The sequence below is a fragment of the Nomascus leucogenys genome, chromosome 7b, assembly GCF_006542625.1.
Source record: "Nomascus leucogenys isolate Asia chromosome 7b, Asia_NLE_v1, whole genome shotgun sequence".
Classification (NCBI taxonomy): Eukaryota; Metazoa; Chordata; class Mammalia; order Primates; family Hylobatidae; genus Nomascus; species Nomascus leucogenys.
The window spans coordinates 54,996,531-55,023,099 of record NC_044387.1 but is presented as its reverse complement, the minus strand read 5'-3'; the positions used below and the strand labels follow the sequence as shown (position 1 = coordinate 55,023,099).

At 50.0% G+C, this 26,569-nt stretch overlaps 1 protein-coding gene across 1 annotated transcript in view; it reads left to right on the top strand.

The window, feature by feature from the left end:
- The window catches only part of MN1 (MN1 proto-oncogene, transcriptional regulator), a 53,415-nt gene extending 39,076 nt beyond the window's left edge, over positions 1-14,339 (top strand). The window contains exon 2 of the mRNA XM_030816019.1: positions 11,499-14,339. Coding sequence (XP_030671879.1) covers positions 11,499-11,680 — 182 coding nt within the window. The 3' untranslated portion in view covers positions 11,681-14,339. The remainder of the gene's footprint in view (positions 1-11,498) is intronic.
- Positions 14,340-26,569: the final 12,230 nt, after the last annotated feature.

The following is a 26,569-nucleotide window of genomic DNA, read 5'->3' as shown; positions in this document are numbered from 1 at the left end:
GAGACTCTCAAATATAATAATAGTACTTAATGGTAACATTATTACCAGCATTACTGGTATTACCAGCAAATACTATTATTATATTTGAGAGTCTCTCCAGAATGGCAGCTACTATTTATGGGGTGTAGTCAGTCCCTGGCACTGTGCTAAGCACTTTGCTTGCGTTGCCCCCAGGCCTTCCCTCCTATGAGAATGATACTGTCTCCATCCCCATTTCGTAGATGAGGAAATTGAGGCTCAGAGGAGTGAATTTCCCCAGAACTGACAGACTGTGCTCTTGCGTGAGCACCCTGGCAACACTACCGTCAGGAGGAAGGTGCAGGCTGAGCGGCCGGCCCTCAGCCCCTCGGGGCCTGTCACATCTTAGCAGCATACAGGTCAGGAGTGGCCCCGGGGTGTGCAGGGCTGCATCTGTCACAGGTCACTGGCTATGTGGCCGGAGGTGCCAGGCAGGACGGGGAGCCCAATCAGAGACGCCCAGGCCTGGTGCGAGGAGCCGGCTCTGGCCATCCTGCCGTCTGCGGCTGTCGCGCACCACCTCATCCCCTCCTTCAGGGCCAGGGACGGTCCCCAGGACTCAGCCTCCCCCCGCATTCCCCGGTCCTGCCCCCAGCTCCTGGCAGCCTGGTTCCAATGATGCCCTTGCAGCCTGTCCTCCGTGGAGCCCTCGGCCAGTTCTCAATCTAAATGACAGCTGCCCTCAGCCAAGTCAACTCAAATTAATTTCCGAAGGCTTCCAGGGGCCTGGCCCAGCCTCTCACCAGACTGCACTGCTGCAGCAGCCGGCACGAGGCCTCTGCTTCACCCTCGTGGGGCCTGGAAAGGGGGGGCCTTGCAGGGCCCTCCCGCCCATCATGAGTTGGGGGGCTACCTTCGCACCTGGCTCTGTGTCCAGGGCAGAAGGGGAATGCAGGCCCTCCCTGCCCCAGGAGCCCCCGTCCCCGCCATGTGCTGCCTCCTGTAAGATGGGGGAAGGTTGCAGCTGAAACTTTGGTAACATCAGTGGTGAGGGAAGAAGCGTTGAAGGGGCGGGGGGCTGTCCGGTTTTGTCCTCAGCTTCTGTGTCACCCTGGGAAGTTCTCATCCCATCTGTGAGCCTTGGGTTTTTTTTTTTTTTTTTTTTCTCCCAAAAAGTGTGTTTGTGAGAGAGAGAGAGAGAGAGAAAAAGAGAGAGAGAAATAAGAAAAATTAGAGAATAAAAGGAAGGGGAAAAGGAGAGAGGGAGGGGGAGAAGGGGGGGGAGATAGAGATGGAGGGTCAGAAAGAGGAAGAATAAGAGCGAGGGAGAGAGAGAGAGGATGGATAATGGACAGAGGGAGGGTGAATAAGAGCAGGACATGAGGGAGAGAGAGAGAGAAAGAGAGAGAGCGAGAATGAGACAGATTGAGAGGAGGAGAATGCTTGCAAGAGAGAAATTGGGGGTGGTGGTGGGGTGGGAGAGGTTGTGCCAGTCACTTTGGCCAATGATGTTTCCCTTTTTCATGCAACTTTGATAAAAACCACACACTGTGATATCAGACGTCTCTGGGCGTGACCTTGGCTCTGCGGGTGGCTGGCTGTGTGACCCTGTGCCTGTGGCATCGCCTCCCTGAGGCTCAGTGTCCTCTGCTATAAAATGGGCTAGTGTGTCAGGCCGTCTCTCCCTCTGGGTGTTGGAGTCATTCACTGTGACCGACTGAGCCTGCAGGCCATGCTCACGGTCACACCCTGGAGCCGAATGGCATAGAGACATGGTCTGCTTTCCTTTTTCCTTTTCTCAATTGCCATGGTGACACTATTGCTGGAAGTTGTCATTGATGGGAGGGCAGAGAAGGGGCAGGGGACACAGGCATAGGGTTGGGCCGAGGAGTGGCTAGTCCCCTGGGCCAGCCTCGGGCTCTGTGTGGCCCTGGTGGGATGCCTAGAGTGTCACGCAGGCTGTTGGCCACTATCTCTCGGTCCCCATCCTTGGGGTTGTGGGTGTGGTTCCCTGAGCTCAGGTCAAGATGTCTCAGTGGCCTTTGCTTAGGCTCCTGCCCCGGACTCTTGCCTATATCAAATGTAAAATCTTTCTTTCTTTATTTTTTTTAGAGACAGGGTCTTGCTCTGTCACTCCGGCTGGAGTGCAGTGGCATAATCCCAGCTCACTGCAGCCTCAATCTCCTGGGCTCAATAGATCCTCCTGCCCCAGCCTCCCAAGCAGCTGGGACTACCAGCATGCACCACCATGTCTGGTTAATTTTTTTTTTTTTTTCTTTGAGATGGAGTCTTGCTCTGTGGCCCAGGCTGGAGTGCAGTGGTGTGATCTCGGCTCACTGCAAGCTCTGCCTTCTGGGTTCAAGCGATTCTCCTTCCTCAGCCTCCCAAGTAGTTGAGATTACAGGCATGTGCCACCACTCCCGGCTAATTTTTGTATTTTTAGTAGAGATGGGACCATGTTGGCCAGGCTGGTCATGAACTCCTGACCTCAAGTGATCCGCCCGCCTTGGTCTCACAAAGTTCTGGGATTACAGGTGTGAGCCACCATGCCCAGCCAATGTCCGGTTAATTTAAAAAAAATTTTATAGAGACAGTATCAGGCTGGTCTTGAACCCCTGGTCTTAAGCAATCCTCCCACCTGCACCTCCCAAATTGCTGGGATTACACATGTAAGCCACCTCGCCCAGCTCAAATGTGAAATCTGATTGCCTCAGAGGGTTAGAAGGGATTTGGGGGGAGGGTTGTACATCTACCCAAACCACTAGTCGTTTTAGAGAGGGCCAGTTAGGCCCAGAGAGGGGGAGTGACTTGCCCAGGATCACATAGCAAGCAAGGTGACAGAGCTGAGATGAAAATGTGAGCCATTCATTAAAACACGTAACGAATATTTATCAGGTGCCTACTGTGTGCCAGGAAGCAGGTGGGAGCCACAAGGGCATGTTTGCCCTCAGGGTCTCCAGGCCATTGTCACTGGAGGGATTGTTATCCCCTTCTGCAGATAGGGAAACTGAGGCTCAGCAAGTTGACCCACCCAAGATCACAGAGCTAGTGAGGGGCAGAGTTGAGATTCAGACCATGGTGGGCTTTGAACTCAGGCCTCCAAGCTCAGCGTTGGGACAACCTCTAAGCTGATGCGTGTCCGGGAGGGTTGGGGTGGGAGCCAACCGTGAAGTTTCAGGTTTGCTGTTTTCCTGCTTGGTTGGTGGCCATGTAAACCTTCTTTCTGATCCCTGATATCTGGCTGAGATTTGCTGTTCCTGCCCCTGAGCCCAGAGTCTTTGAGTTTCCCAGGCCCCATCTATCTTTCTATAGAAGGGGACGTGGCCCAGGGATCAAGTGTGCACAGGCAGCCAAGTCAGGGTTGTTCTTGGGGTTGTGGGGCCCCACAGACGGGTTCTAGTTGGGCTGTGGGGGTCAACTCCACAGGGATCAAATCCTCCACATTTCTCAGTGGTAGGTTCTTGGAGACAGGTCTTAGCACTGCAGTCAAAAGCCTGTGACCACTGAGCACGGTGGCTCATGCCTATAATCCCAACACTTTGGGAGGCTGAGGCAGGTGGATTGCTTGAGCTCACGAGTTCAAGACCAGCTTAGGCAACATGGTGAACTCCCATCTCTATAAAAAAAAATACAAGAATTAGCCGGGCGTGGTGGCGCACGCCTCTACTCCCAGCTACTTGGGAGGCTGAGGTGAGAGTATTGCTTGAGCCTGGGAGGCAGAGGTTGTAGTGAGCTGTGATCATGCCACTGCAGTCCAACCTGGGTAATAGAGCTAGATCTTGTCTCAAAACAAAAAAACAAAAACCTGTGACTATACTTTCTACTGGGCAAGGCTCTCTACTCCTGTGACTTCTGTCTGCCCTGATAGCTGGTAGCATTTTCCTGGGCACCTGCCATATGCCAGGCACAATAGAACCTTATCTTCTTCCCATTTCACAGAGAAGAAAGGTGAGGCTCGGAGAGAGAAAGTGACTTGCCCAAGCTTGAGCTGCTGGGAAAAATGCCAGGGACCAGGATACAGACCTTGGTCATCTGACTCCAAAGTCCCCCGTGATGTTTTCTGTGTTTGGTGGCCTGTTGGTGAGGGGCCCTGACCTCAGAACACCCCTCTGCCAGAGCAAGATGTGTGAGCACGTCCCTGAAGCCAGCAAGGCTGCAGCTAGCGGTATCATTACCATCACGGTAGCCGGGGCCAGGGGTGCCATCTGCCAGCAGGGAGAGAAGCATGCACATCTCAGAGTAGGGGTGTTGGAGAAACATTGCCACGGGGCTGACAGCCAGGTAGGATGGCAGGAGTCACCTGGGGTGAGGAGGAGCAGGTGCTCTAGGCAGAAAAAACCGCAGCAGCAAAGGTGTGGAGGTGGAACGATCAGGGCTCTGCTGAGGGAATGCATAGCTGGGGCTTGCAGTGCAGGAGAGAGCACTGAGAGATGAGGTCAGAGGCCCGAGAGGGAGTCAACCTGGGGCATGCAAAGCTGCGAGGCACTGGGGAGCCATGGAAGGTTCAAGCAAGAGAGAGGCCTGCTCTGGTTGGTGCTTCAAGAAACTCCCCCAGCTCACAGGTTTGGAGGGCAGTGTGTAAGCAGAGAGTGAGGCAAGGTGGCAGCTGCAGACAGGAGATGGTGAGTGTGTGGGCCAGGGTAGGGCAGTGGGGCAGGAGAAAAGTGGGCAGACTTTGGAGGCAGCCTCTTCCCTCCTTGGCCTGGGCTGACTGTGGGGGATGGGGAAGAGGGAAGAGTGACCTGGAATGTCCGGGGCTGGCTTGGATGCAATGGCCCTGCCCTTCTAAGGAGGTGGGGAACAGAAAAGCTACCAAGGTCTGGGGGTCACAGATAAGTGTGTGGGGGGCCTAAGGGACTCCCAGGCTGTAGCACGAAGGCTCCAAGAGGTGGTGGCTCAGCCCTGTGGCCACCAGACCTGCCTCAGCTTCCAGGCCCAGTCGCCCAGCCCCCCAGTTGAGTGGCAGCTGTCACAGAACCCAATGTCTCCCCGCACCAGGTCCAAATAAAGGAAAAACCAAAATACATTTCCCTTTGTCGGAATCCAGCGAGGGTGAGTTGGGCGAGAGTCATCCGCTATTGTGTGCTGGGGCCCACACTGCTTCTTACATAAGCCCCGAGTTAAAAATACGCCTGGAATTCTCATTCTCCAGCTCTGCCTGGGATTGCACCCTGACCCCCAGCCTTGGCAGCTTCCAGCACCCACAGGGATGAAGAAACTGCCCCATGGCACAAAGCTAGCACGTGGCACTTCTAGCTCTGGCTGCCTCCAGTGCCAAGAACAGTAAGAGTGGGCTGGGTGCGGTGGCTCACGCCTGTAATCCCAGCACTTTGGGAGGCCAAGGTGGGCAGATCACTTGAGCCCAGGAGTTTGAGACCAGCCTGGGCAACATAGCAAGACCCCATCTCTACAAAAAACAAAACAAAAACTAGGGGCTGAATTGCAGGCCTGCCTCTGCCTCTGACTCAGTGTGACTTTGATCAGGCTCTGACTCTCTGGACTCTCTTTCAGTTCATCTGTAAAGAGCAACAGTAGTACCAGGTTAGGGAATTAGAAGGAAAAATGTGGCCAGGCATGGTGGCTCACCCCTGTAATCCCAGCACTTCGGGAGGCTGAGATGGGAGGATTGCTTGAACCCAGGAATACAAGACTAGCCTTGGCAACGTAGTGAGACCCTCATCTCTACAAAATAAATTTTAAAAAATTTGCCGGTTGTGGTAGTGAGCACCCATAGTCCCAGCTACTTGGGAGGATGAGGTGGGAGGATTGCTTGAGCCCAGGAGGTTGAGGTTGCAGTGAGCTATGATTGTGCCACTGCACTCCAGCCTGGGTGACAAAGTGAGACTCTATCTCTAAAAGAAAAAGAAAAACAACAATAACAAAACAATGATAAGTGTCAGAGCAGCTACTCTTTTTTGACAAAGGGCTCACCTTATGCTGAAGGCTTTCCAGCTGTCATCTAACTTAATCCTCCTAGCAGCCCGCAAGGTAGGTTCTCTTACTCTTCCCGTATTAGAGAAGAGGTTAGCACCTAGCTCGGGCCGTGCTCTCCGGGAGTACCCAGGGAGCCCTTGATATGGGCAGTTGTTGGGCTCTGTCCTTCCCCCTGAATACCCCTGGCTTTCCCTCAGGCAGGCAGCGGGGCAGGAGGTGGCTGGGTCAGAAGTCTCCTTCCCTGGGGCTCAGCGGTGGAACCGTGGCTGGGAGAACCACCGAGGCAGCCCTTTGCCTGGCGTGGGAGGTGGCAGCCACCTCCGCCCGGCTCACGACGCCTGAGCACGTGGCTCACCCACACTGGAACCTGGTCCGGGGATTTTAGTGCAGAGCAGGGTGATGACGAGGCCTGTTTTGCTGACTTTAAAGAAAAAAAGAAAACTCGGCCCCCTCTATGGGTGGGCGGCATCTCTAGAAGCAAAATTTAAAATGCAACATCCCCAGGTAAACGTCCCCTCTTTTCCATTCTCCCTTCACCCCAGGCACAGCCTGCAGAAGGGTCACTCAGCCCTCCCCAGGCCCAGCCCTGCAGGTCCCCACTGTCACCTGCAGGCTGGCCAACAACATCGATGGGCTGTACTCATAGCCAGCGTTGGCAGGAGCGCCCCACGTGCTAAGCATTTTGCATGGATCATTTCACTTAATTCTCCTAACTGCCTCCATGATGGCCGGTCCTATTATTTCCCCCATTTCCTAGAACCAAGGTTCTGAGAGCTGAAGTGATGTACAAAAGTTCCTTGCTCCACGAATGGTGGCCACTATCATTGCTGAACCCTGTAAGAGAAACGGAGTGAGTTGAGTTATTCGCGCAATTGCTTTTTTTGGCACCTACTCCTGGTTTTCTCCTTCCCTTAATGGAACTGACTGTCTCCATTGTGGACGGAGAAGTTTGGAAGACAGAATCCGACGCGGGTCTCATGATGGCAGTGGGGTGAGCAGGGGGCAGCCTGAACCTCTGCAGCATGATGACCAAATGAAGTGCTGTGGTGTTCAGGGCAGGGGTGACGGGGTAATAGGAAGAGGCCAGAAGATCAGCGAGGATTTGTGCCGTGAAGAAAAGCTGAGAAGTGCTTTTGGGAGGAGAAACAGCAGGGGTGTCTGTCTTAGCTCTGGGCCTTGACCCTGGGCATGGGGCGTGAGGTGGTTCTTTCTGGCCATAGCTGTCCTTAAAAACCGTCCTGCAGTCTTTCCTTGCTGGGCAGGCATGCCCATCAGTCCCCAAGAACCAGAGGCCCCTGCCCTCGGCCCCCCTGTGCTGCCTGAATGGGGTGAGGCACATACAGGGTTATCTGTTTTGAGATGATGATGCCCCAGCTTCTGGGACTGACCCCCCAACATGCACATGGTATTGCCAGTCTCTTGTGAGGTCTCCCACGCTGCTCTTAGCCGGGCTCAGCAGGAATCACTACCCCCAAGTTGCAGATGAGGAAACTGTGGCTCTGCAGACAGGAGCTGCCCAGGTACGGGGCATTTGGGATTCTACCCTGGCCTGAGCAGCTGGGGATCCTGGGCTGAGGGGAGAGAGCCACGCCTCCAGAGCTGGTGACTTGGCCCTGGGTGACCCCTGGGTAGCTCCTGCCCCTTAGAGCCTCAGTCTTCTCGTCTGTCAAATGGGGATGAAGGGTGCTTCACAGTCAGTGCACTGGACCCAACTGAGGGCCTGGTGTGTGCAGGGTCCGGGGGTGAGCAGGCCAAACCTGCCCCTCTCCACATGGCCACAGTCTGATGGGGGAGGCTGACAATCAAGTGGAAAACACAACAGCACTCACTGGGTCCCGTGGTGTCTGCCAGTGCCGGGCGCCGAGTCACTCCAGGGTCTCCCCCAACCCTGGGAGCTTGGCAAGGGGGTGGTTTTATCTCTGGGTCCTGGCGTGGGGGCTGGCGTGCTTGCCGCCTCCAGGAGCAGAGACTGAGGGCCTCTCTTGAGCTGGGGCAGGCCATGACTTGAGGCGGCTTCCGTGGGGCTGATTTATCGGCAGCGACTCGGCAGCCCTGGGGAGCCGCGGTCTAAGGGCGTGTTAGGTCCCCCTAGCTGGAATGAATCCGGCGGGAGGATGAGTTTGGTCATGCTTGGGTTGTCAAGAACTGAAGAATAATATTCTCTCTTAAAAATATTCCCTGTGGATACCAGACTGGTTGGCTCTCTTGCTCATTCTAGGCGGAGGCTGGAGGGAATCCCGCACCCGTGCTCTGTGACATCTGGCAAGGCTCTCACCCTCTCTGAGCCCAGGGTGGCCCTGCTGGGGTGGGGAGAAGGGGCGCCCCCACTGATGGGCTTGCTGGGGATTGGGATTAGATAATACACAGAAGTGTTCAGTTGTGTGCCTGGGACGCCCTCATTAAATCCACCCCAATAAGAACAGCAATGGTTTCTGGCATTAGTGCACGGCACACTTAATGTCTGTAACTTGGGGATGAAAGCATCTTTAGAAAATGTGGCCATTTGGGTCTGTCTTACCCATCACTTGGCAGACTCAGCTTCCTCTACCCAGTAGGTTGCTCAGGAATTTTCTTTCACCTTCTGGGTGCTTGCAGCCCCAGAGCAAAGAGTTTCTCTCTCCTTTGGCAAGGAGCTTCATCCCTCGGAGTTTGTTTCCTCATCTGTAAAGTGGGCTCAAGCATTGCTACGTTCATTCCTTGAGATAATTTGTGCAAAGTGGGGGAAATAACCCCCTTTCAGATTTTCTCTCTTTCTCTCTCTCTGTGGCAGATACTACCCTCACCCCACCCCCAATCCAGATCTTGCAGTGCTTGGAATAAAATTCCTTTGGAGATATTAAGCAGGGTAGGGTGGAGGGGTCACGGGGAACAAGCCAAGCGTGGGTTCAAGAGCAAAGGTTGGAGCACTGTGCCTCAGTATTGCCAGAATCCACGGCCTGCCATGCTCCTAGAAACCCTGCATCTGATGCCTCAAGCTTCCTGGGGTACCTTCTCCCAGGAAGCCCTGGGTGGGGTATTAACACCACCCAGATTTCACCACTACTAACTAGCTTTGAAACCTTGGATTCAGAACCTCAGTTTCTCCTTCTGTGAAATGGGGCAAAGGCTCCTGTTTCATGGGCAGGAACACGCCCACCTGGCTGGGCCCCAGGAAGTAGTGGGGCTTTAGGGGATTCTAAGTGGCTGCAAAGCCCCTCTCACCCCCGACCCTCCCAGATATGAATGACAGTCCCAGCAGCACTGTTTGGGGGACTCCCTGTGTGCCAGGCCTTACAAGGCCCCAGGGGAGATGACATCATCCCCATTTTACCAATGGGGAAACTGAGGTCCAGAGAGGGAACATGGTAGAGCCTTGGCCACACAGTAGTGGGGCTGTGACTCCAAAGTGACCGTGCTTTGGTCACAAAGAGACACTGTTTCCTGGCCTCACCCTCAGCTCCAGGAGGAGGGTGGGGATAGTGTCTGTCCTGTTCCATGCTAGATCCGCAGGGCTTGTACCATGCCTGGCATATAGAAGATCCTCAATAAAGGCATGTTGATTGCATGAATGAGGGAAGGGGCCAAGGAAGTCTCCTTCCTGCCCAGCTCCGGCTCCTCCCAGCATGCAGGTCCCAAAGCTGAGTGTCTCTGGGGCTCCAGGGTGGGGGCCCCAAGCCCAGTTAGTCATGGCCTGTCCTCAGCTGCCTGGGCCCATCCCTCTGGGAGGATTTTCTCTGCAGGCTGTGGCTCAGCTCCTGGGGGAGGCCTCCTGCTTAATCCCAGAGGGCAGGGCGGGCCGGTGACTCCTGCCTGGCACAGGGCCCTTGGCTGGGCTTGCACAGAGGATTGAGGGCAGGCCAGTCGTGGAGTTCAGTATCTGGGTGTGCTGCCTCAGCTGGAGCAGAGCCCCCACCCCCAATTTCAGCTTTTCTCACTACTACTGAGGCAGAAATTCAACACCAGCCCATATTCAAACCCAGCTTTCTGTCCCTTCCAAGCTGTGTGACCTTGGGCATACTCTAAAGTCAGACTCTAGGAAATGAGAATAATGAGACTCTTCATTGACATATGGCAGGTCTCAGGACAGAGCCAGTGGTCATGTGGTAGCCGTAAATGAGAAGTCCTGCAAATGCCCTGCTTTGGTCTAATTTATACTAAGATGTGAATGGTTGTCAGGCTCCTTTCTCCTCAAGTGTGTCTAACATAGACATCCCTGTGATCTGTGGTGCTTTCTGGCATTGTGTGACTCAATGAGAAGGGGGTTCAGGGGATTTTCATTAAGGGTATGGGAGAGGAATAGACTCCCCCATCCCAGGCACCCAGAGTCCTTTCATGTAGTAGCTGAGAATGGTGCTTTTGTGCTGGTCTCATTGGGGAGCTCAGATTCTCTGTCTTTCCTGCTCTGAACACTTCACCCTCGGTCCTTGTGAGGACAGCACTTTACAGTTTATACAAACACCTTGTACATATCAACAGCCTGGTTGACTAGCCATCGTAAGGAGGTGCATGAGCCGAGCGGACACTCCCCTTTTCAGAGGAGGGGACTGGCCTGGGGTCCCTTTGTGGAGCTACAACTGGATTCTCTCAGCTGTTAGGTTGGAGCTGTGTGACCCCAGGAAAGTTTCCGTGCCTGTCTGGGGCTCAGACTTCTCATCTGTAAAATGGAGTATGAGAAAGCTAAGGCCAGAGCGTAGGAGGGAATGAAAGACACAGGCAGGTGTCCCGAAGGGCTCCTCCTCTCCCATGCCCCCACTCTCAAAGCCACTTCTATGGATCCTCAGCCCCTGCACACCAGTGAGGGGCAGAACCTTCAGAGGTGGGAGAGGAGCTGAAAAGGGAGCGATTGGGAAGCACTGGGGAGTGCTTGCGGATTGGGGAGCACGTGGGGCTTGGGGAGCTGTGGGCGTCTAGTCTGTGGCTAAGCTGTGCCAAGCTGGGTATCCACAGGCACCTTCTCCATCCTTCCTGCTCCTCTGGGAGGGGTGCTGTGACTCCACACTTTCTCCTATGTGACTTGGGGCAAGTCATTTTCCCTCTCTGAGTCTCAGTTTTCTTAGCTATAAAGTAGAGGTGATCATCCTTCCCCCCTGGAGTTGGTATGCAGTCTGGCACATTTTAAGAAAGTTCCCAGCTCATGGTAGGCCCTGAGCAAATGTTTCTCCAGAGGATGACACACAAACAGGCTGTGTTCTGGACCCAGACAATCCTCCCCTCCATCCTTTCACTGCGTGCGGTGAACTCCTACACATCCTTTGATGCCCAGTTTAGCTGCCCCTCCTCCAGGAAGCATTCCTGACTTAGATCATATCCAGTTAATCTTTTGGGAACTCTGGTGCATCAGAGATGGGCAAACTCTGAGTTTATCCTGCCTCACTTTCCTATTTCCCAGTGGGGAAACTGAGGCCCAACAGGGAGGTCTTCCCTTGGCTGAGATCTCACAGATGAATCAGAGGTAACAGCAAGAAGATTCGAAACAACATCTCTAGATCCTCTGGGACCACCTTTAGCCATGGAAAGAGGGCGTGGACGGTGCCTGTCTTGTATGCCTCTGCCACTTTGGCCCCCATTATGGCGTCCCTCAGAGACGAGCGTGCCACTAATGTCCTCTCTTGCTTCTCTCTCCACAGCCCACGACCTCCCCGCAAACAAGGCCTCAGCAACCCAGCCTGGCAGCCACTTGCAGTGCCTGTCTGTTCACTGCACAGACGACGTGGGTGACGCCAAGGCTCGAGCCTCCGTGCCCACCTGGCGGTCCCTGCATTCTGACATCTCCAACAGATTTGGGACATTTGTGGCTGCCCTAACTTGAATGACAAGAAAGACCCCCTCCTCTACCAGGCCCTTCCCCTCCCCCTCTCTGTCTCCTTCCCCCTCAACCTGACCCCCCCCCTCTGTTAATTTGAAAGGGCCACTATTGCTGAGTGGATGATTTTTTTTTTTTTTTCTCTAGGTTGGTACCTGCTTAGTGGCATATGGACTGGAAAGGGTTAATTTAAAGGTGGGGGGGAACCTCAAAAGTTTTTTTAAAAAAGAAACTTGTCTGCCACAGTATGTTACCAGTGTTAACCCTTCTGCAGTTAGCAAACTTTTGCTTAAGCCTTTTTCCTCTAGATACTCCCCATGTGTCGGTAATCTTGGCATACATTTTTTAGATGACCTCTTTCCTTGTTTTATTTTCATGCTGCTGTATGTCCAAGTATTGTTATTTCATAATAAGACAAGAGTTGCTTTCTTTTTTATTCTTTTTCCTTTTCTTACCCCCTCCCCTTTTATTTTCTTTTTGCTTTGTTCACTGCTTATTAAAACGGAAATCCTGGAGAATAGTAGTTTTGGAATATTGCCGGGTGAAAGTCAAATTGTCATCACAATATTATATATTGACACTCCAGTGTCATCAGTCAGGCAGGAGCCAAACAATGAATGCCCCCCTTAGGTATTCCGCCTGGGATTTTGTTTTGTCTGTTCCCTAAGAAAATATATTTTCGTTCCTGCAAACACAGTGCTCAGCCTTCAGTTCCCTTCCACTTGGGTTCTCTCTTCTCCTGCTGGAAGCCGCCCCTCTCTGCGATGGACGTGAGGACGTGTCCAGCTCTGCTCTGTGGGAAGGAGTTGGAATGCTCGACAGTAGTGTTTTCTCTCCTTTTCTGGGCCTCCTCGCAAATGCCCAGACCCTGCATTTTCACGCTGTGCTAAGCAGCCTTTGGTCTGTGTGGGGGATGGTGTGCTCCCAGCCTGCAGTCTTTGGAGCAAGGCTGCTGCCCTTGCTGCAGCCAGGCCGGCTGTGCCTCGGGCGCTGGAGTTGGAGGAGGCTGAGTTCTCAGCCCTTTCCCTTTTCTGAAAGCCGTTCCTGGCTGGGCATCCCAGGGAAGAAAGGAGGGGACTGCGTGCATCTCCTCCACCTCTCCCATTCCATCCCCAGTCCAACCTGGGCAACCCCACCCCTGGGAGGGATGAGGCACCCTCTTGCTCAGCCTGCTCAGCCTTCTCTGAGCCTTTGCAGGGATCTGCAGACTCCTGAGGGCTAGAGGACAGAGAAAGAGAATGTAAGGAAATGACTTTGATTCCTGAGCCTTTTAGTTTTGAACTCTGGAATTCCTCTGCCCCCTCCCCAACTTTTGATGGAATCTCACCCTGTTGCAAAACTAGAGCCATGTCCCAAGCCTCTCACAAAGGAATAACTGCTCTGAGCAGAGATGAGTGGTGGTTGGCAGGGACAGGCAACTTTGGGTGCTGTTGATGCCTGCAAAAGCCATTTATGGCTTGTGGTGGGGGCACATAGATTCCCGGGTGGGTTAGACAAGTGACTGATATCACTTCACCCAAATCGGTGATGGTTATATTTAATTTCAGTTTTTGTTAACGAGCATGTCTTACTAAAACGCTCCACTTTGAGCTCCCCCACCCCCTCCAGGTCCTCAGAGTTTGCAGATCCGGGCTTTTTTTAGCAAGTGACCTGAAGGCTCTGGGCTCACCATACAACACCCACATTGTTTATTTCAAAGAACTTTTCAGCAAAGGGAGAGGAGCTTTCAGAAAAACCTCACTCTTTCCCCTCCCTTCTCCCCTCTTTCCTTCTGCCGGTCCTTTTGGCTGGGGTCTGAGTCTGCGGTTCTCGCCTGGGCAGTCTTGACCGGGGCAAACCCCGCCTTCAGAGGGCAGACAAAGCAGGTGGCATGAACTGATCAGCGAGAAAGGTGTGAGCTGAGGCAGTTCCTGCGTTCTGCTACAAAAGGAATGGAAAGGGAAGGGAATTTCCCCCCACCATGGGCTGTGGGAGAGTTGACCATATTCTGGGCAAGACTCCATGACCCCTCTGATTCTGCAGTGTACAGCTGTTTGAGAGCCTCATCATTTTACTTTTGAAACAGGAATGATTTCTCCTTAATTGCTTAAGGCCGGGGAGCAAAGTGTCTTAACTTCTGTCTTTGACTTTCCCAGCGTTGAGTCATCAACACTTTGCCAATTAGCTCATGGTCCTGGCAACCTCGGAAACCCCTGAAGTTTTAAAAACTTTCTCGCTCCCCACGACCCCAGAATGAAACAGCTTTAAAAATAGCCTTAAGCAAAAGGATGTTATTTCATTAAATTTGGTTTAATGGAAAGAATAAAAGTAAATGAAAAACACACCCTACACGCTAGACTCCGAACACTGGTAATCAGTACTGCATAGCAAACTCTTTGGGAAAGAAAACGAAAATGTTATTGCACATGTAAAATATGAAAACTTAACTCTGCTGTGTGTTAGGCAATCCTGTAATCTTTTTTGACTCTTAAAAGAAATTCATTTCTGAAATGCTTGGTTGGAAGACTGTGACAATAGCTCATGAAATTGAGTGTTATTTTTTCTTTCTTTTTTAAAAAAATATGTAAAGTGCAGTCTTCTGTATTCCTGCATATTGTATATACCTGTATATGTTTTCCTGAGCAGTTAAATAACAATAAATATGACGTTAATGGTGGCTGTGGTATATTTGTGGGTGGGGCTTACTTTCTTTGTTTCCTCCCAGCTCTATCCCCTTTTTACATCAATCTCTTCAGATTCTATGGGATGTAGGGGTGTAGGTTTGGATGCTGTAGTGTGTGTGTCTGTGTGTGTGTGTCTGTGTCTCTCTGTGTGTGTTGATGTTGTTCTAAGTTGGGTTATTTCAGTATTTCTCAACCTTGGCACTATTGACATTTTGGGTCTGTTAATTCTTTGCTGGAGTGTAAGGGGGGCAACTAGGCATTTGAGAAGGTTGAACGGCATTCCTGGCCTCCACCCACTAAATGCCAAAAAAAAAAAAAAGCAAACTTGTGGCAACCAAAAAAAAAAAAAAAACAGAAAAACAAAACTCTCTAAACATTGCCCAATGTCTCCTTGGGGGAAAGATCCTTTGGGGGCCAAGAACCCTGTATCTGACTCATGTAGGAGGGAGGGGGCAAGGGAAGTGCCCCCCAAGTGGCTGTGTAGGATGATGCTTATGCTTCTGGGTTCTAGTGTTCAGTTTCAGATCCTACTAAGCCTGGGAATCTCCGGCAAGTTATGCAGCTTCTCAGCTCCACCTTTCCCTCATCTTTGAAAGGGGTCTAGCTCGTGGGGTTGTTATTGGAGACAATGCACTGGACATAACACGTAGGAAGGGCTTCATATGCATAAAGCATCAGCATCAGCACCATGATCTGACCACAGGGCATCCGATGGTGGTCTGGAGTCGCGCTGTCCTGGGGCGCATGCTGCTTCCTCCCCTTACAGCCATGGACCTTGGGCAAGCGGCTTAACTACAGCCCCCAGTTTTTTGTTTCTAAAGTGGAGCAAGTAACATCTAGCTGGAGCTCTCACTGTGAGCACCAGCCCTGTGAAAGGATCGGTTTGCCTATGGGCCACTCTTTGGGCAGTGGCTTCACTCCGGCATCTGCAGCCTCAGACCTAAGGCCACTGCAGACCCTTCCTGTCCTTCCCTTTTGCACCTTTACCTCTCAGTGTTTCTCAAAGCGTGGTCCACAGAACCCTGGCCGCAGAAACACCTAAGGGATCTTGTTAACTCCAGATTTCTGGCCTTGTGCTAGACTACTGAATCAGAACATCTGAACTCTTATTTTACACCTAATCATAACAGGTGCAGTTACCTTCTTTCACAGCCCACAGCAGATCAGAGGGCTAATGTAGGTGGGCCTGATGCCAGGTTGGAGCGGGAAGATGAGTCAGAAATGATGGCGGCAGATTGAGAGCTACAGTGCGGCCATTCAGTGTGGAGGCAAACAGCTTACATGTGTCTCCAATGACTCTACCCTGGAAAACATCACACTAACGCAGCGTGTGAACAGAAGCTCCCCAGACTGGCATTAAGCTGGTAAAATGTTTAATTACATCCAGGAAATTCCCCATCTCACGAGCAAAGAACACATTTAGGAAGATTACCCGCCATAGTTGGCTTTGTCACTGGGGCTGGAATCCTGAGTGGAAAAACCTCTGCAGTCACTGGGTCTCCAGGAGGTAGGCAGTGCACTCTCTCTGAGCCTCAGTTTTCTTGGCTGTAGAGTGGACAGAAAGAGTGTTATGACCCCACAGAGCTGTCTATGGGAAGACTCCTGAGCACAGTGCCAGGCACGGAGGGGGAACAGGCAGTGCCAGCCCCTTTCTGACACCTGGTGACACCTTTCCATTGGCATTTGGTAGGACACATCTTCCAGACCCTCCAGAGTTAGACATGCTGCTTCCACTTCCTGTGACCCATCTATAGGATAGAATGACCATGGAGGAAATTTACTTCCCTGGGACTGACTCAGAGACCTGGGTTCCCACCCCTCACTGGCAACCAAAGGACACCATATAGGTGCAGGCAATTCAAACCATTTCATTCCAACTCAACAGATTTATTCAGCTCCTATTACGTGGCAGAAATGGAGGATCCAGGTAATAAAACTGCCATGAATCAAGAGCCACACACTCAGTACTAGGCACTTTACAGACTAATACTATCTCATTTAATCCTCACGGCAACCTCATGCTGGGGCAGATTCATCCCATGGCACAGATGAGGCAATAGGCTCAGGGAGATGAAGTGGACAAGGATGAGCAGTCAAAAAGTGGCTTTGAGTCCAGTTGTGATGGAGATCATGAATCATCCTGCGGGAAATACAGTATAGAAAGGGGGAATAGGAGTGCATGGACAAGTACGTTGACAGTTACAAGTGAAGGGAATATGCCCAGTAACCCATGGTGGTACACGACATGGATGCCACTCAGAGATTCATGAACCCCATGTGAGAGGCTTGGAAAAAGCTTTCTCCAGCAGGGCATGTCCAGAGAGGGTTTTGAAGGATGAATAAGAGTTCATCCTATTCATCCCAGCACATAAATTGAGCCTAATTTTGCAGAAGTTTTATCGTATTTTTTTTCTTTCAACTTTTCAAGTTTTCTTCATATAGGTAATGGAATATTCATCAGAATATAAAGTTTTACAGATGAAGCCTCTATAGTCACCTAAATTTGGAGAAGCTTAAAAAATCTCTAACCTTTAAAGGTGTCCTGCTCAGAGTGACAGTGGTATATGATCATGATCAGAACCCAAGGAAGGAGAAAGAAATGTGAAAGAATGATGAGCACTGGGTATGGGCATTTGGGAGACTTCAGGTTGGTGTGAGATGAGCAAATGAGTGAAAGAAGGAACTCTCAGAGGGCCTAAGAACCAAAGGACTATGGCACGGACTGGCACACTGTCGGGGTTGCACATGACATTGGGGTACATTTTGGCCCTGGGGAGGACCAGGATGGGGTCTAGCAGTAGGCTGGCCCACCTTTCTGGTGGGGCCTTTCTATACTGACAGAGAAACACCCATCTCACACCTCAGAAAGACTGCCTTCTTCGTCCTGAGTTGACAGTCTGGGGGAACAAGGGGCAGAAGGCAGCCGAGGACCCTGGCTCAGCTTGGATTAGGAGGGTGGTGGCTCTCCTATTCATCCTTCAAAACCTACCTGGACAGGTCCCATGCATACTGCATAGAGTATGAGGGAGGTGCACTATCCATCTGTGGCAGATGGATGTTGAGCGAATTCCATTTTTGCAGCCTCAGAGGGGGCCATGTTATCTGAAGAAAGATTCTGGCCTAAATACCACAGGAAATTCAAAGTGTGCCTTGGAGAGACACTGCTTTGGGCCTCCATTTTTCTTTCTCTACAGTACGGTTGCATCATGATGGTCCCTGAGGTGACAGGGATCTGGTGGCCCAAGGCCCCAGTGAATTTGGACGTCTGTGGCCCTATGCCCTCACCTGCAAGTTTTCAGAAGATTCTTTCTGAGATCAAGTTGTTTTTAAGGGATTTAGAAGAATAGAGGGCCCTGGTTAGAGATGGGTCAGTCCTTAGGAGGGAAAGGAGAAAAGAGGGGGCAGGGAAGTAATGACTCACCCCCTCTTGAGGCCTAGGAGACATTTTCATGGGGGTTTGTGTAGGGCTTCTTAAAGTCACTCTGGGTTGGGGTCACCTGGGTTGTGTGTGAAGAGAAGTGGGGGCTTTTGGATGTGGTGGGATGCCGGGTAGGCCTCGGATTCCTAGGGTGGATGATGAGCAAGTCATAGCCCAGGGTCTGGACCGCAGAGCCTTGCCTCTTTGCACCTCAGCTTACTCATCTGTAAAGTGGAGAGAATGTTCACAGTAATGATCACTTCTTAGGGAGATTGTGAGTCTCAAATGAGGGTTTTGCACAGGTCTTGCTCACCGTAAGTGCTCAGTGACTATCAACCCTTTGTAACTTTAGGAATCGTGGATTCCTTTGAGCACCTACCATATGCTGGGCACTGAAGAGGAGGTGATGCAGGCATATGGTAATAGCCCACTTAATGTCTAGACCTATGCTGCCCAACATGGTGACCACTAGCCACATGTGGCTCTTGATTGCTTGATATGTGGTTGGCCCAAACTGAGATGTTTTGTAAGTATAAAATACATGCCAGCTTTCAAAGATTTAGTATGAAAAACACAAAAGAATTTAAAGTATCTCATTAATTAAAGTTAAAATTTTGTGTATTGATTGCATGTTGAAATAATACTTTGGTTATGCTTTTAAAATGCTGATAAAATAATCTCACTTTTTTTCTTACTTAAAAATGTGCTGTGTTAGTTTTTTTTGTTGTTGTTGTTTTTGTTTTTTGTTTTTGAGACAGAGTCTAGCTCTGTTGCCCAGGCTGGAGTCCAGTGGTACGATCTCGGCTCACTGTAACCTCTGTTTCTCAGGTTCAAGTGATTCTCCTGCCTCAGCTTCCTGAGTAGCTGGAACTACAGGTGTGTGCCATCAAACCCGGTTAATTTTTGTATTTTTAATAGAGACGGGGTTTCACCATGTTGGCCAGGCTGGTCTCGAACCCCTGACCTCAAGTGATCTGCCCACTTTGGCCTCCCAAAGTGCTGAAATTACAGGTGTGAGCCAGCGCACTCAGCATAGTTTTCTATTACTACATCACAAATTCCTGCAAACATAGTGGCTTGAAGCAACATCCATTTATCATCTCCTAGTTTCTGTGCTTTGGGAATCCAGGCCTGACATATTTGGGTTCCCTGCTCTGGGACTCACAAGATGGCAATCAGGATGTTGGTGGGCTGTGTTCTCATCTGGAGACTCAACTGGGGAATAGTCCATTTCCAAGCTCATCCAAATTGTTGGCAGAATTACTTGGGGGCTGTATAACTGGGAGCATTGGTTTCTTACTGGCTGATGACTGGGGCTGCTTTCAACTCCCAGACATCCTCAAAGTTCCCCGTTATGTGGGCCATCAGCTGTTCACAGCATGGCTGCTTGCTTCTTCAAAGCAAGCAGGAGAGTCTCTCACTCCAGCCTGCTAAGATAGACTCTTATATAACATAATGTTATCATGGGAGTGACATCCCATCACCTTTTGACATATAAGGCAACCTAATCAGAGGAGTGACATCCCATCACCTTTGCCATATTCTGTCAGTGAGAAATAAATCACTGGTTCCACCCACACTTAAGGTGAGAGGATTACACTAGGACATGACTCATCGGGGGTCATCTTAGGGTGTGTACACCTACACATGTGACTACTCAAAAATTGAAATTGGAGTATTATGCATGTGGCTTTTATTTTATTTCTATTGGACAATGCTAGTCTAGAGGTTCTATTAAATTGTGCCTTGAGGATTACTCAGCATTTGATTGGGGAGGGAGAGCTGAGTGGATAAGAGAGTGGACTGCCAGGCTCACGTCTGTAATCCCAGCTACTGGGGAAGCTGAGGCAGAAGGATTGCTTGAGGCCAGGAATTCAAGACCAGCCTGGGCAACATAGTGAGATCATGTCTCCGAAATATATACCAAAAAAAAAAAAATCAGCCAAGTATGGTGGTATGCACCTGTGGTTTCAGCTATTTGGGAGGCTGAGGCAGAAGGATCACTTAAGACCGGGTATTGGAGGCTGCAGAGAACTATGATTGTGTCATTGCACTTCACTCTGGTCTATAGAGCAAGACCTCATCTCTATAAAAAGTTAAAAAAATAGAGTGGGCTTTGGATAACTACTGGGCATCCCTGGGCAAGTTACTGCACCTCTGTGAACCTCAGCTCCCTCAGCTATAAGATGAGCTATCAGGGTTGGTGGCACCTAGCCCTTGAAAGATCCAAAGAGGTAATGTGTGTAAAGTCTTTCTCAGCCTAATGCCTAGCACTTAGTAGGTGCTTTATAAATCCCCAATCTGAAACTTGGCTCTGCTGCTTGTTGCTATGAGGCTGAAGGACTTCACATCTCAGGGCTTCAGTTTCCCCATCTGTGAAATGAAGAAGTCAAACCACGTGATCTCCTAATGCCATTAGATGCATTCTAGGTGCTCTGGGCAGGGCGAAGGTGGGTAGGGAGTCCAGCGGGGCCACGTCCACAGGCTGCAAAAGAGAGAATGCTCACCCCCAAAAGGGAGCAGGAAAATGTGAAGAGGTCACTTAACCAGGCGACAGCCCCAGCGTGCCCCAATGCCTCATGGGAGGGGATGGGAGAGGAGTCAGGTGGACACTGTGTCCTTAGTGAGCTGGAGGAGGTTCAAGGAAGGATGTTCATCCCAGTTTATTTTTACAAAGATTAGAAAAGGATAGCAAGGCCAGAGTGAAGCACGGATTTTCCTAGCTGTCAAGAGTTTCAGTTGGGAGGACTCCACCCTGGGGCCACTATGATTGAGCCGAAGAGGAGACAGACGGTGTGGGAGATGCCAAGCCTTTGCCTCCAGTCCTACCTCACCTGACCTGGAGGTGATTGGGGGTAAGTATTAAATTCTTCAATTATAAATCGGATAAGACTCTAACTCTGCAATGAAAACATAGCCTGATGAGGTGCTCCAGGAACCTTGGAAGAATCTTTTTTTCTTCCAAAAATGTATGGAAGAAAAAATGTACATAACATGTACATAAAAATGTATGTAACATAAAATTCACCATTTTAGTAATTTCAAGTATATAAGTTGGTGGCTTTTTAGTATATTCACAATGTTGTGCAACCATCATTACTATCCAATTCCAGAACATTCTCATCACCCCAAAAAGAAACCCTGTATCAATTAGTAGTCACTCCCCATTCTCCTGCCCTTCTCCCAGCCCCATGGCAACCAGGAATCTACTTTTTTTTTTTTTTGAGACAGAGTCTTGCTCTGTTTCCCAGGCTGGTGTGCAATGGCATGATCTCAGCTTACTGCAGCCTCTGCCTCCCGGGTTCAAGCGATTCTCCTGCCTCAGCCTCCCGAGTAGCTGGAATTACAGGCATGTGCCACGACACTCAGCTAATTTTTGTATTTTTAGTAGAGACGGGGTTTCTCCATGTTGGTCAAGCTGGTCTCAAACTCCTGACCTCAGGTGATCCACCCAGCTCAGCCTCCCAAAGTGCTGGGATTACAGGGATGAGCCACCACGCCTAGCCTTCTACTTTCTGCCTCTATGATTTTGCTTATTCTGGACATTTCATATAAATGGAAACATATATATGTGGTCTTTCATGTCTGACTTCTTTCACTTAGCATAATGTTTTCAAGGTTAATTTAAGTTGTAGCATGTATCAGTACTTCATCCCTTTTTATGGCTGAATACTACTCCATTATATAGATAGACCACCTTTGTTTATTCATTCGTTAGTGGATGGACATTTGGATTGTTTCTACCTTTTGGCTATTACAAATAATGTTTTTATGAAGGTATACAAGTTTTTGTGTGAACATGTGTTTTCAATTCTCTTGGAGTAGAATTACTAGGTTGCATCATAATTCTATGTTTAACTTTTTGAGGAACTGACACACTCTTTTCTACAGTGCTGCACCATTTTACATGTTGCAAGGATTTTTTCCTTTGTTGATTTAACCCAGAACTACCCTCCTTTTTCACATTTTAACAATGGTTTCATTTATATACAATAAAATGCACAACTCTTGTGTATAATTTGATATATTTTCAAGAATGTATACACCTGTGTAACCTAAACCACTATTGAGATGATATAACATGACAAGCTCTCTGGAAACTTCTCCATTGCTCATTCCCACTCACCCCCTCAATCCACAAAGCAACCAGTGCTCCAGTTGCTATCACTATTGATCAGTTTTGCCTGTTCTTGGGTCTTGAATGTCACATAAATGGGCATGCACTCTTTCGGGTCTGGTTTCTTTCACTCTGTATAATGCTTTTGAGCTTGTGCATATTAGTTGTAATTTGTTCCTTTTTATTGCTGACTAGTATTTCACTGTATGGACATACCACAGTCTATTTATCCATTCATCTCTTGATACACATTTGAGCTGTTTTCAGTTTTTGTTTACTAGGAATAAAACTACTGTGAACATTTGTGTACAAGTCTTTGTGTGGACAAAAACTTTATGGACTTACACCATATGAAAATCGAAATCAAAATTTGTCATATAGTTAAACATCTTTCTGAAATGGGTGAGTTACATAAGAGGTATACATTTCACTTCTTCAGACAATGCCAAGCTGTTTTTCACAGTGGTTGTACCATTTGCATTCCCCAACACCAATGTATGAGAGTTCTAGTTCCTTCTCACATCTTTGCTAACATTTGGTTTTGTCTGTCTTTTAAACTTTAGCCATTCTGGTGTGTGTGAAGTGCTATCTCATTGAGGTTATAGTTTGTATTTCTCTAATGATATTGAGTATCTTTTCATGTGCTTATTTGCTATCCTATATCTTCTTTGGTGAAACTTTCTGTTCAAATCTTTTGCCCAGTTTTTTTTTATTACATTGTTTGCCTTTTTATTACTGAGTTGTAAAAGTTTCTTTATCTGTTCTGGATGCAAGCACCTTCTCTGTGTTACAAATATTTTCTCCCGGTCTGTGGCTTTTCTTCATGGTGTCTTTCTAAAAGCAAAAGTCTTAAAACTTCACAGTTTTATCTAGCTGTCCCAGCACCATGTGTTGAAGAGATTTTTCATTCCCCAGTTGGATTACTTTGGTGTCCTTGTTGAAAATCGTTTGACCGTGTATGTGGGGGTCTGTTTTGGGACTCTCTATTCTACTCATCTCTTTGTCACATCCTTTTGCCGCAAGTACAGATTTTAAGCTGGGGTTACGTTGGAATTTTAGTAGGTTCCCCCAGGAGAATGGATGAGAGAGGGAATCTAGAAAAAAGACACCAATGTGTCCTACTACAATCCTAAAATGACCACCTTGAAAACTCGGCAACGTCACCATTGTCTGCTGAAAGTCTCTGGCCTGATACCTACTCTCTCTACACGATCAACGCGTTCATAAGAGTGTTGAAGACCTGGCAGCACTGAGCTGAGACCTTCTCCACGTAGCAAGACGAAGTCTTGGAAAGACTTGGAAAAGGAGTGACTTCATCATTGGGAGGCTGGGAATTGCTTAAGTCTGCATTTGGGCACCTCGCATGCCACCCTGCTCCAGACTTCTGAGAAACGTTGCTAATTTTCTTCATTTTACATGCGAAGAAATAGAGGCTCAGAGAATCACGTGTCTTGCTCAAGGTCAGCAACAAACCAAGGGCCAGAATGGAATATCCCCCTCCTTGCCTCCTCCCTTGCACTGTGTCTTATCCTGTGGCCCGGCTCCAGGGTAACTGGAGAGGAGAGCAGCTCCACGTAGCACAAACCTTGTTTTGTTCACGTCAGGGTCTGCAGGACGTGGCACAGGTCCTGGTACCTAGTAGGTCCTCGCTAGATATGGGTGGAATGAAAGGGGCCACTGATGGTTTCCCCTTGCTTCCTCCATGCCCTCTGCCCTCCCCACCTTTGGCTGTTGTTGAGGTTAATGAGTGGAGACCTGAGGCTTGGGGCTGGGGACCAGAGCTGATGGCTTAGGCTGACTCTGGCTCATGCATACTCCTGGGACCGCTCATGGTTGTGCTCACAAAACCGCACAACAGATCCTGAGTGAATTCTGCTATGACAGCGGGGAAGGCAATAGAGGGCGACGGGGGATTTCTCAGAGATACTTCCCTGAAGATGGCCAGGGGAAGAGACTGAGGAAGTTGGAGAGTGAGCCAAGCAGATATCAGGACAGCGGGAACAGCATGTACAAAGCCCCTGTGGTGGGAGCATCCCTGGCAAATTGGTGGACCACGAACGTGGCCTTGATGATAATGATTCCACTAGGCCCAGAGTTTGCAAAGGTGCAGGATAGGAAGGGCCTTCCAGAATCCAGTCTGCATTCCTTGAACGTCTTACTCTGGTGCATTTGAAAACCCAAGCTGTGCCGGGTGTGGTGGCTCACACCTGTAATCCCAGCACTTTGGGAGGCTGAGGCAGGTGGATCACCTGATGTCAGGAGTTCGAGACCAGCCTGACAAGCTGGGCGCAGTGGCTCATGCCTGTAATCCCAGCACTTTGGGAGGCCGAGGCGGGTGGGTTACCTGAGGTCAGGAGTTCAAGACCAGCCTGGCCAACATGGTGAAACCCCATCTCTACTAAAAATACAAAAATTAGCTGGGTGTGGTGGTGCATGCCTGTAATCCCAGCTACTTGGGAGGATGAGGCAGGAGAGTTGCTTGAGCCCAGGAGGTGGAGGTTTCAGTGAGCCAAGATTGCGCCACTGCACTCCAGCCTGGCCGACAGAGCAAGACTCTGTCTCAAAAACGAAAAGCAAAAAAGAGACCAGCCTGATCACCATGGAGAAACCCCGACTCTACTAAAAATACAAAAAGTTAGCCTCGTGTGGTGGCGTATGCCTGTAATCCCAGCTACTCAGGAGGCTGAGCTAGGAGAATCGCTTGAACCCAGGAGGCAGAGGTTGCAGTGAGCTGAGATCACGCCATTGCACTCCAGCCTGGCGACAGAGCAAGACTCCGTCTCAAAAAAAGAAGAAAAAAAAAGAAAACCCTAGCTGAAGTGCACTGCCAGCTCCATCATTGCCTCATCACTGTCTCCTGGGACCCCAGACTGTCTGCTTGAAGTTGTCTGTCTTGGTCCTGACCTCATCTCCTACCTCATTACCTGGGCCTCATCTATTTCCCAGGTTCTCCGTCTTTATTCAACAAAGCTCATTAGGTGTCAGCCACTCATCTCACTTTATTTTGCCAAGTAAGGTGACACAAGGATCTGTGTGTGCAGAAGTGGATGGGCCCAAGGGGACAGGGCTGGGGTCAGGGATGCAGGAAAGGAGACCTTCAGATCCTCAAGGGAATGGTCGTGCTGCTTCCCTCACTTGAGCTGGGAGCTGCACGTTATAAAGCGTCTGGGGTTTCTACTACCATTCCCGGCTTGCTGGGATGGGGAAGGGAATTGCAAGTGCTGCCTCTGACACCAGCTGCCACTCATGGAGTACATGTCCAGGGACTTCTCACGGAACAACCCCATTTTCCAGGGAAGGAAACAGAGGCTTGGAGATAGGGAGTGATTTGCTTTGGGGTCGCACACAAAACTGACTCGAACTCAGGTCCATCCACCTCCCCATCCAAACCTCTGCCTGTTGCTCTGCAGCCACCAGAAGGCCCTGTCCCGGCAGGGCAGGGTACATGGTGGGGTTTGGACAGATGATGTAAGGAAGCCCGCACTGAGGGTCCCCACCCTAGGCTTCAGTTTCCTCATCTCACAGATGGGCTTAAACTGGCACCTGTCCCAGGTACCTCTCAAGGCAAGACTTACATGAGATAAAGATGAAAAGGGGGATGTTGAAAATGGTAAACTGCAGCTGGTGGTGGGAGGACACTCCTGATCCCCTTAGTTGGTATCAGAACCTGTGCAGCTAGGGGTTGTCAATTACCTACCATGCACCAAGTGCTGGTGAGCTGCTGACTGCACAGTCAACGCTTAGGCAGCCGTGGAAGCAAAGCCCTCACAATCCTTCCTCGTTTGCAGATGGGAAATTGAAGCTTGGGGATGTGCAGTCTTTTGGCCAAGTTTGTCCAGGAAATGAATGGCTGGCTGGATGTACATTTGGGAAACTCTGAGCTGCAAGCTTGTGGCCTGGCCAGGGGCCGTCTCCTGTTGGCACCTTTGTAGAGATTTGAGCAAACAGGGATAACGCTGCCCCCACCCAGCAAGGCCCTGTGGTCACCTTGTTTTTTTTACAGGGAGGGAGGACCCAGGAGGGACTGGAGCCTGGGTCTGGCAGTGGGCGTTAACCTCATCATACCAAGGTAGGGTCTGGGTAGCAAACAGCTCATCAGCTCTATATCCTGCTCACGAGCTGAGTGGCCATTCTCCAAGCCTCAGTTTCCTGACCTGCAAAATGGGGCTGATTTCTGCATATAATGTGGAAATTAAATGCAGTAAAAAGGCCTTGCACGAGGTCTACTCTGTGGGAACATTTGGTGCTTGTCAGCAGCTGTTGGTGGTAGGATTAACCATTCTGTGCCTCAGTTTTCCTCTTTGCAAAATGGGGGTAGTAGTAATTAACAATAATGGGAAACACATGTATGATGCCTGCTACGTGCAGAGACCTGATCCAAGCATTGTACATTCACTGATGGGTTATATTCACAGCCTAGGAGCCAGACTGTATTATGAACTCTATTTTCCAGAGGAGGAAACTGAGACACAGAGAGGTGAAGAGTGTTGACAGAGGTCACCCTGGCAGACAGTGGCAGCTCCCTCTTGGGGTAATGAGGATTCAATCAGACTGCGGCTAGAGCACGTGCCTCACAGGGCCAGGTGGGGCTAGCTCCAAAGCCTCTAATGGGGGATACAAATGAGGTTGAGAGAGGCATAGCACTTGCCTGAGGCCACACAGCCAGTCAAGGGCAGAACACGACCTAACTTGGGTCT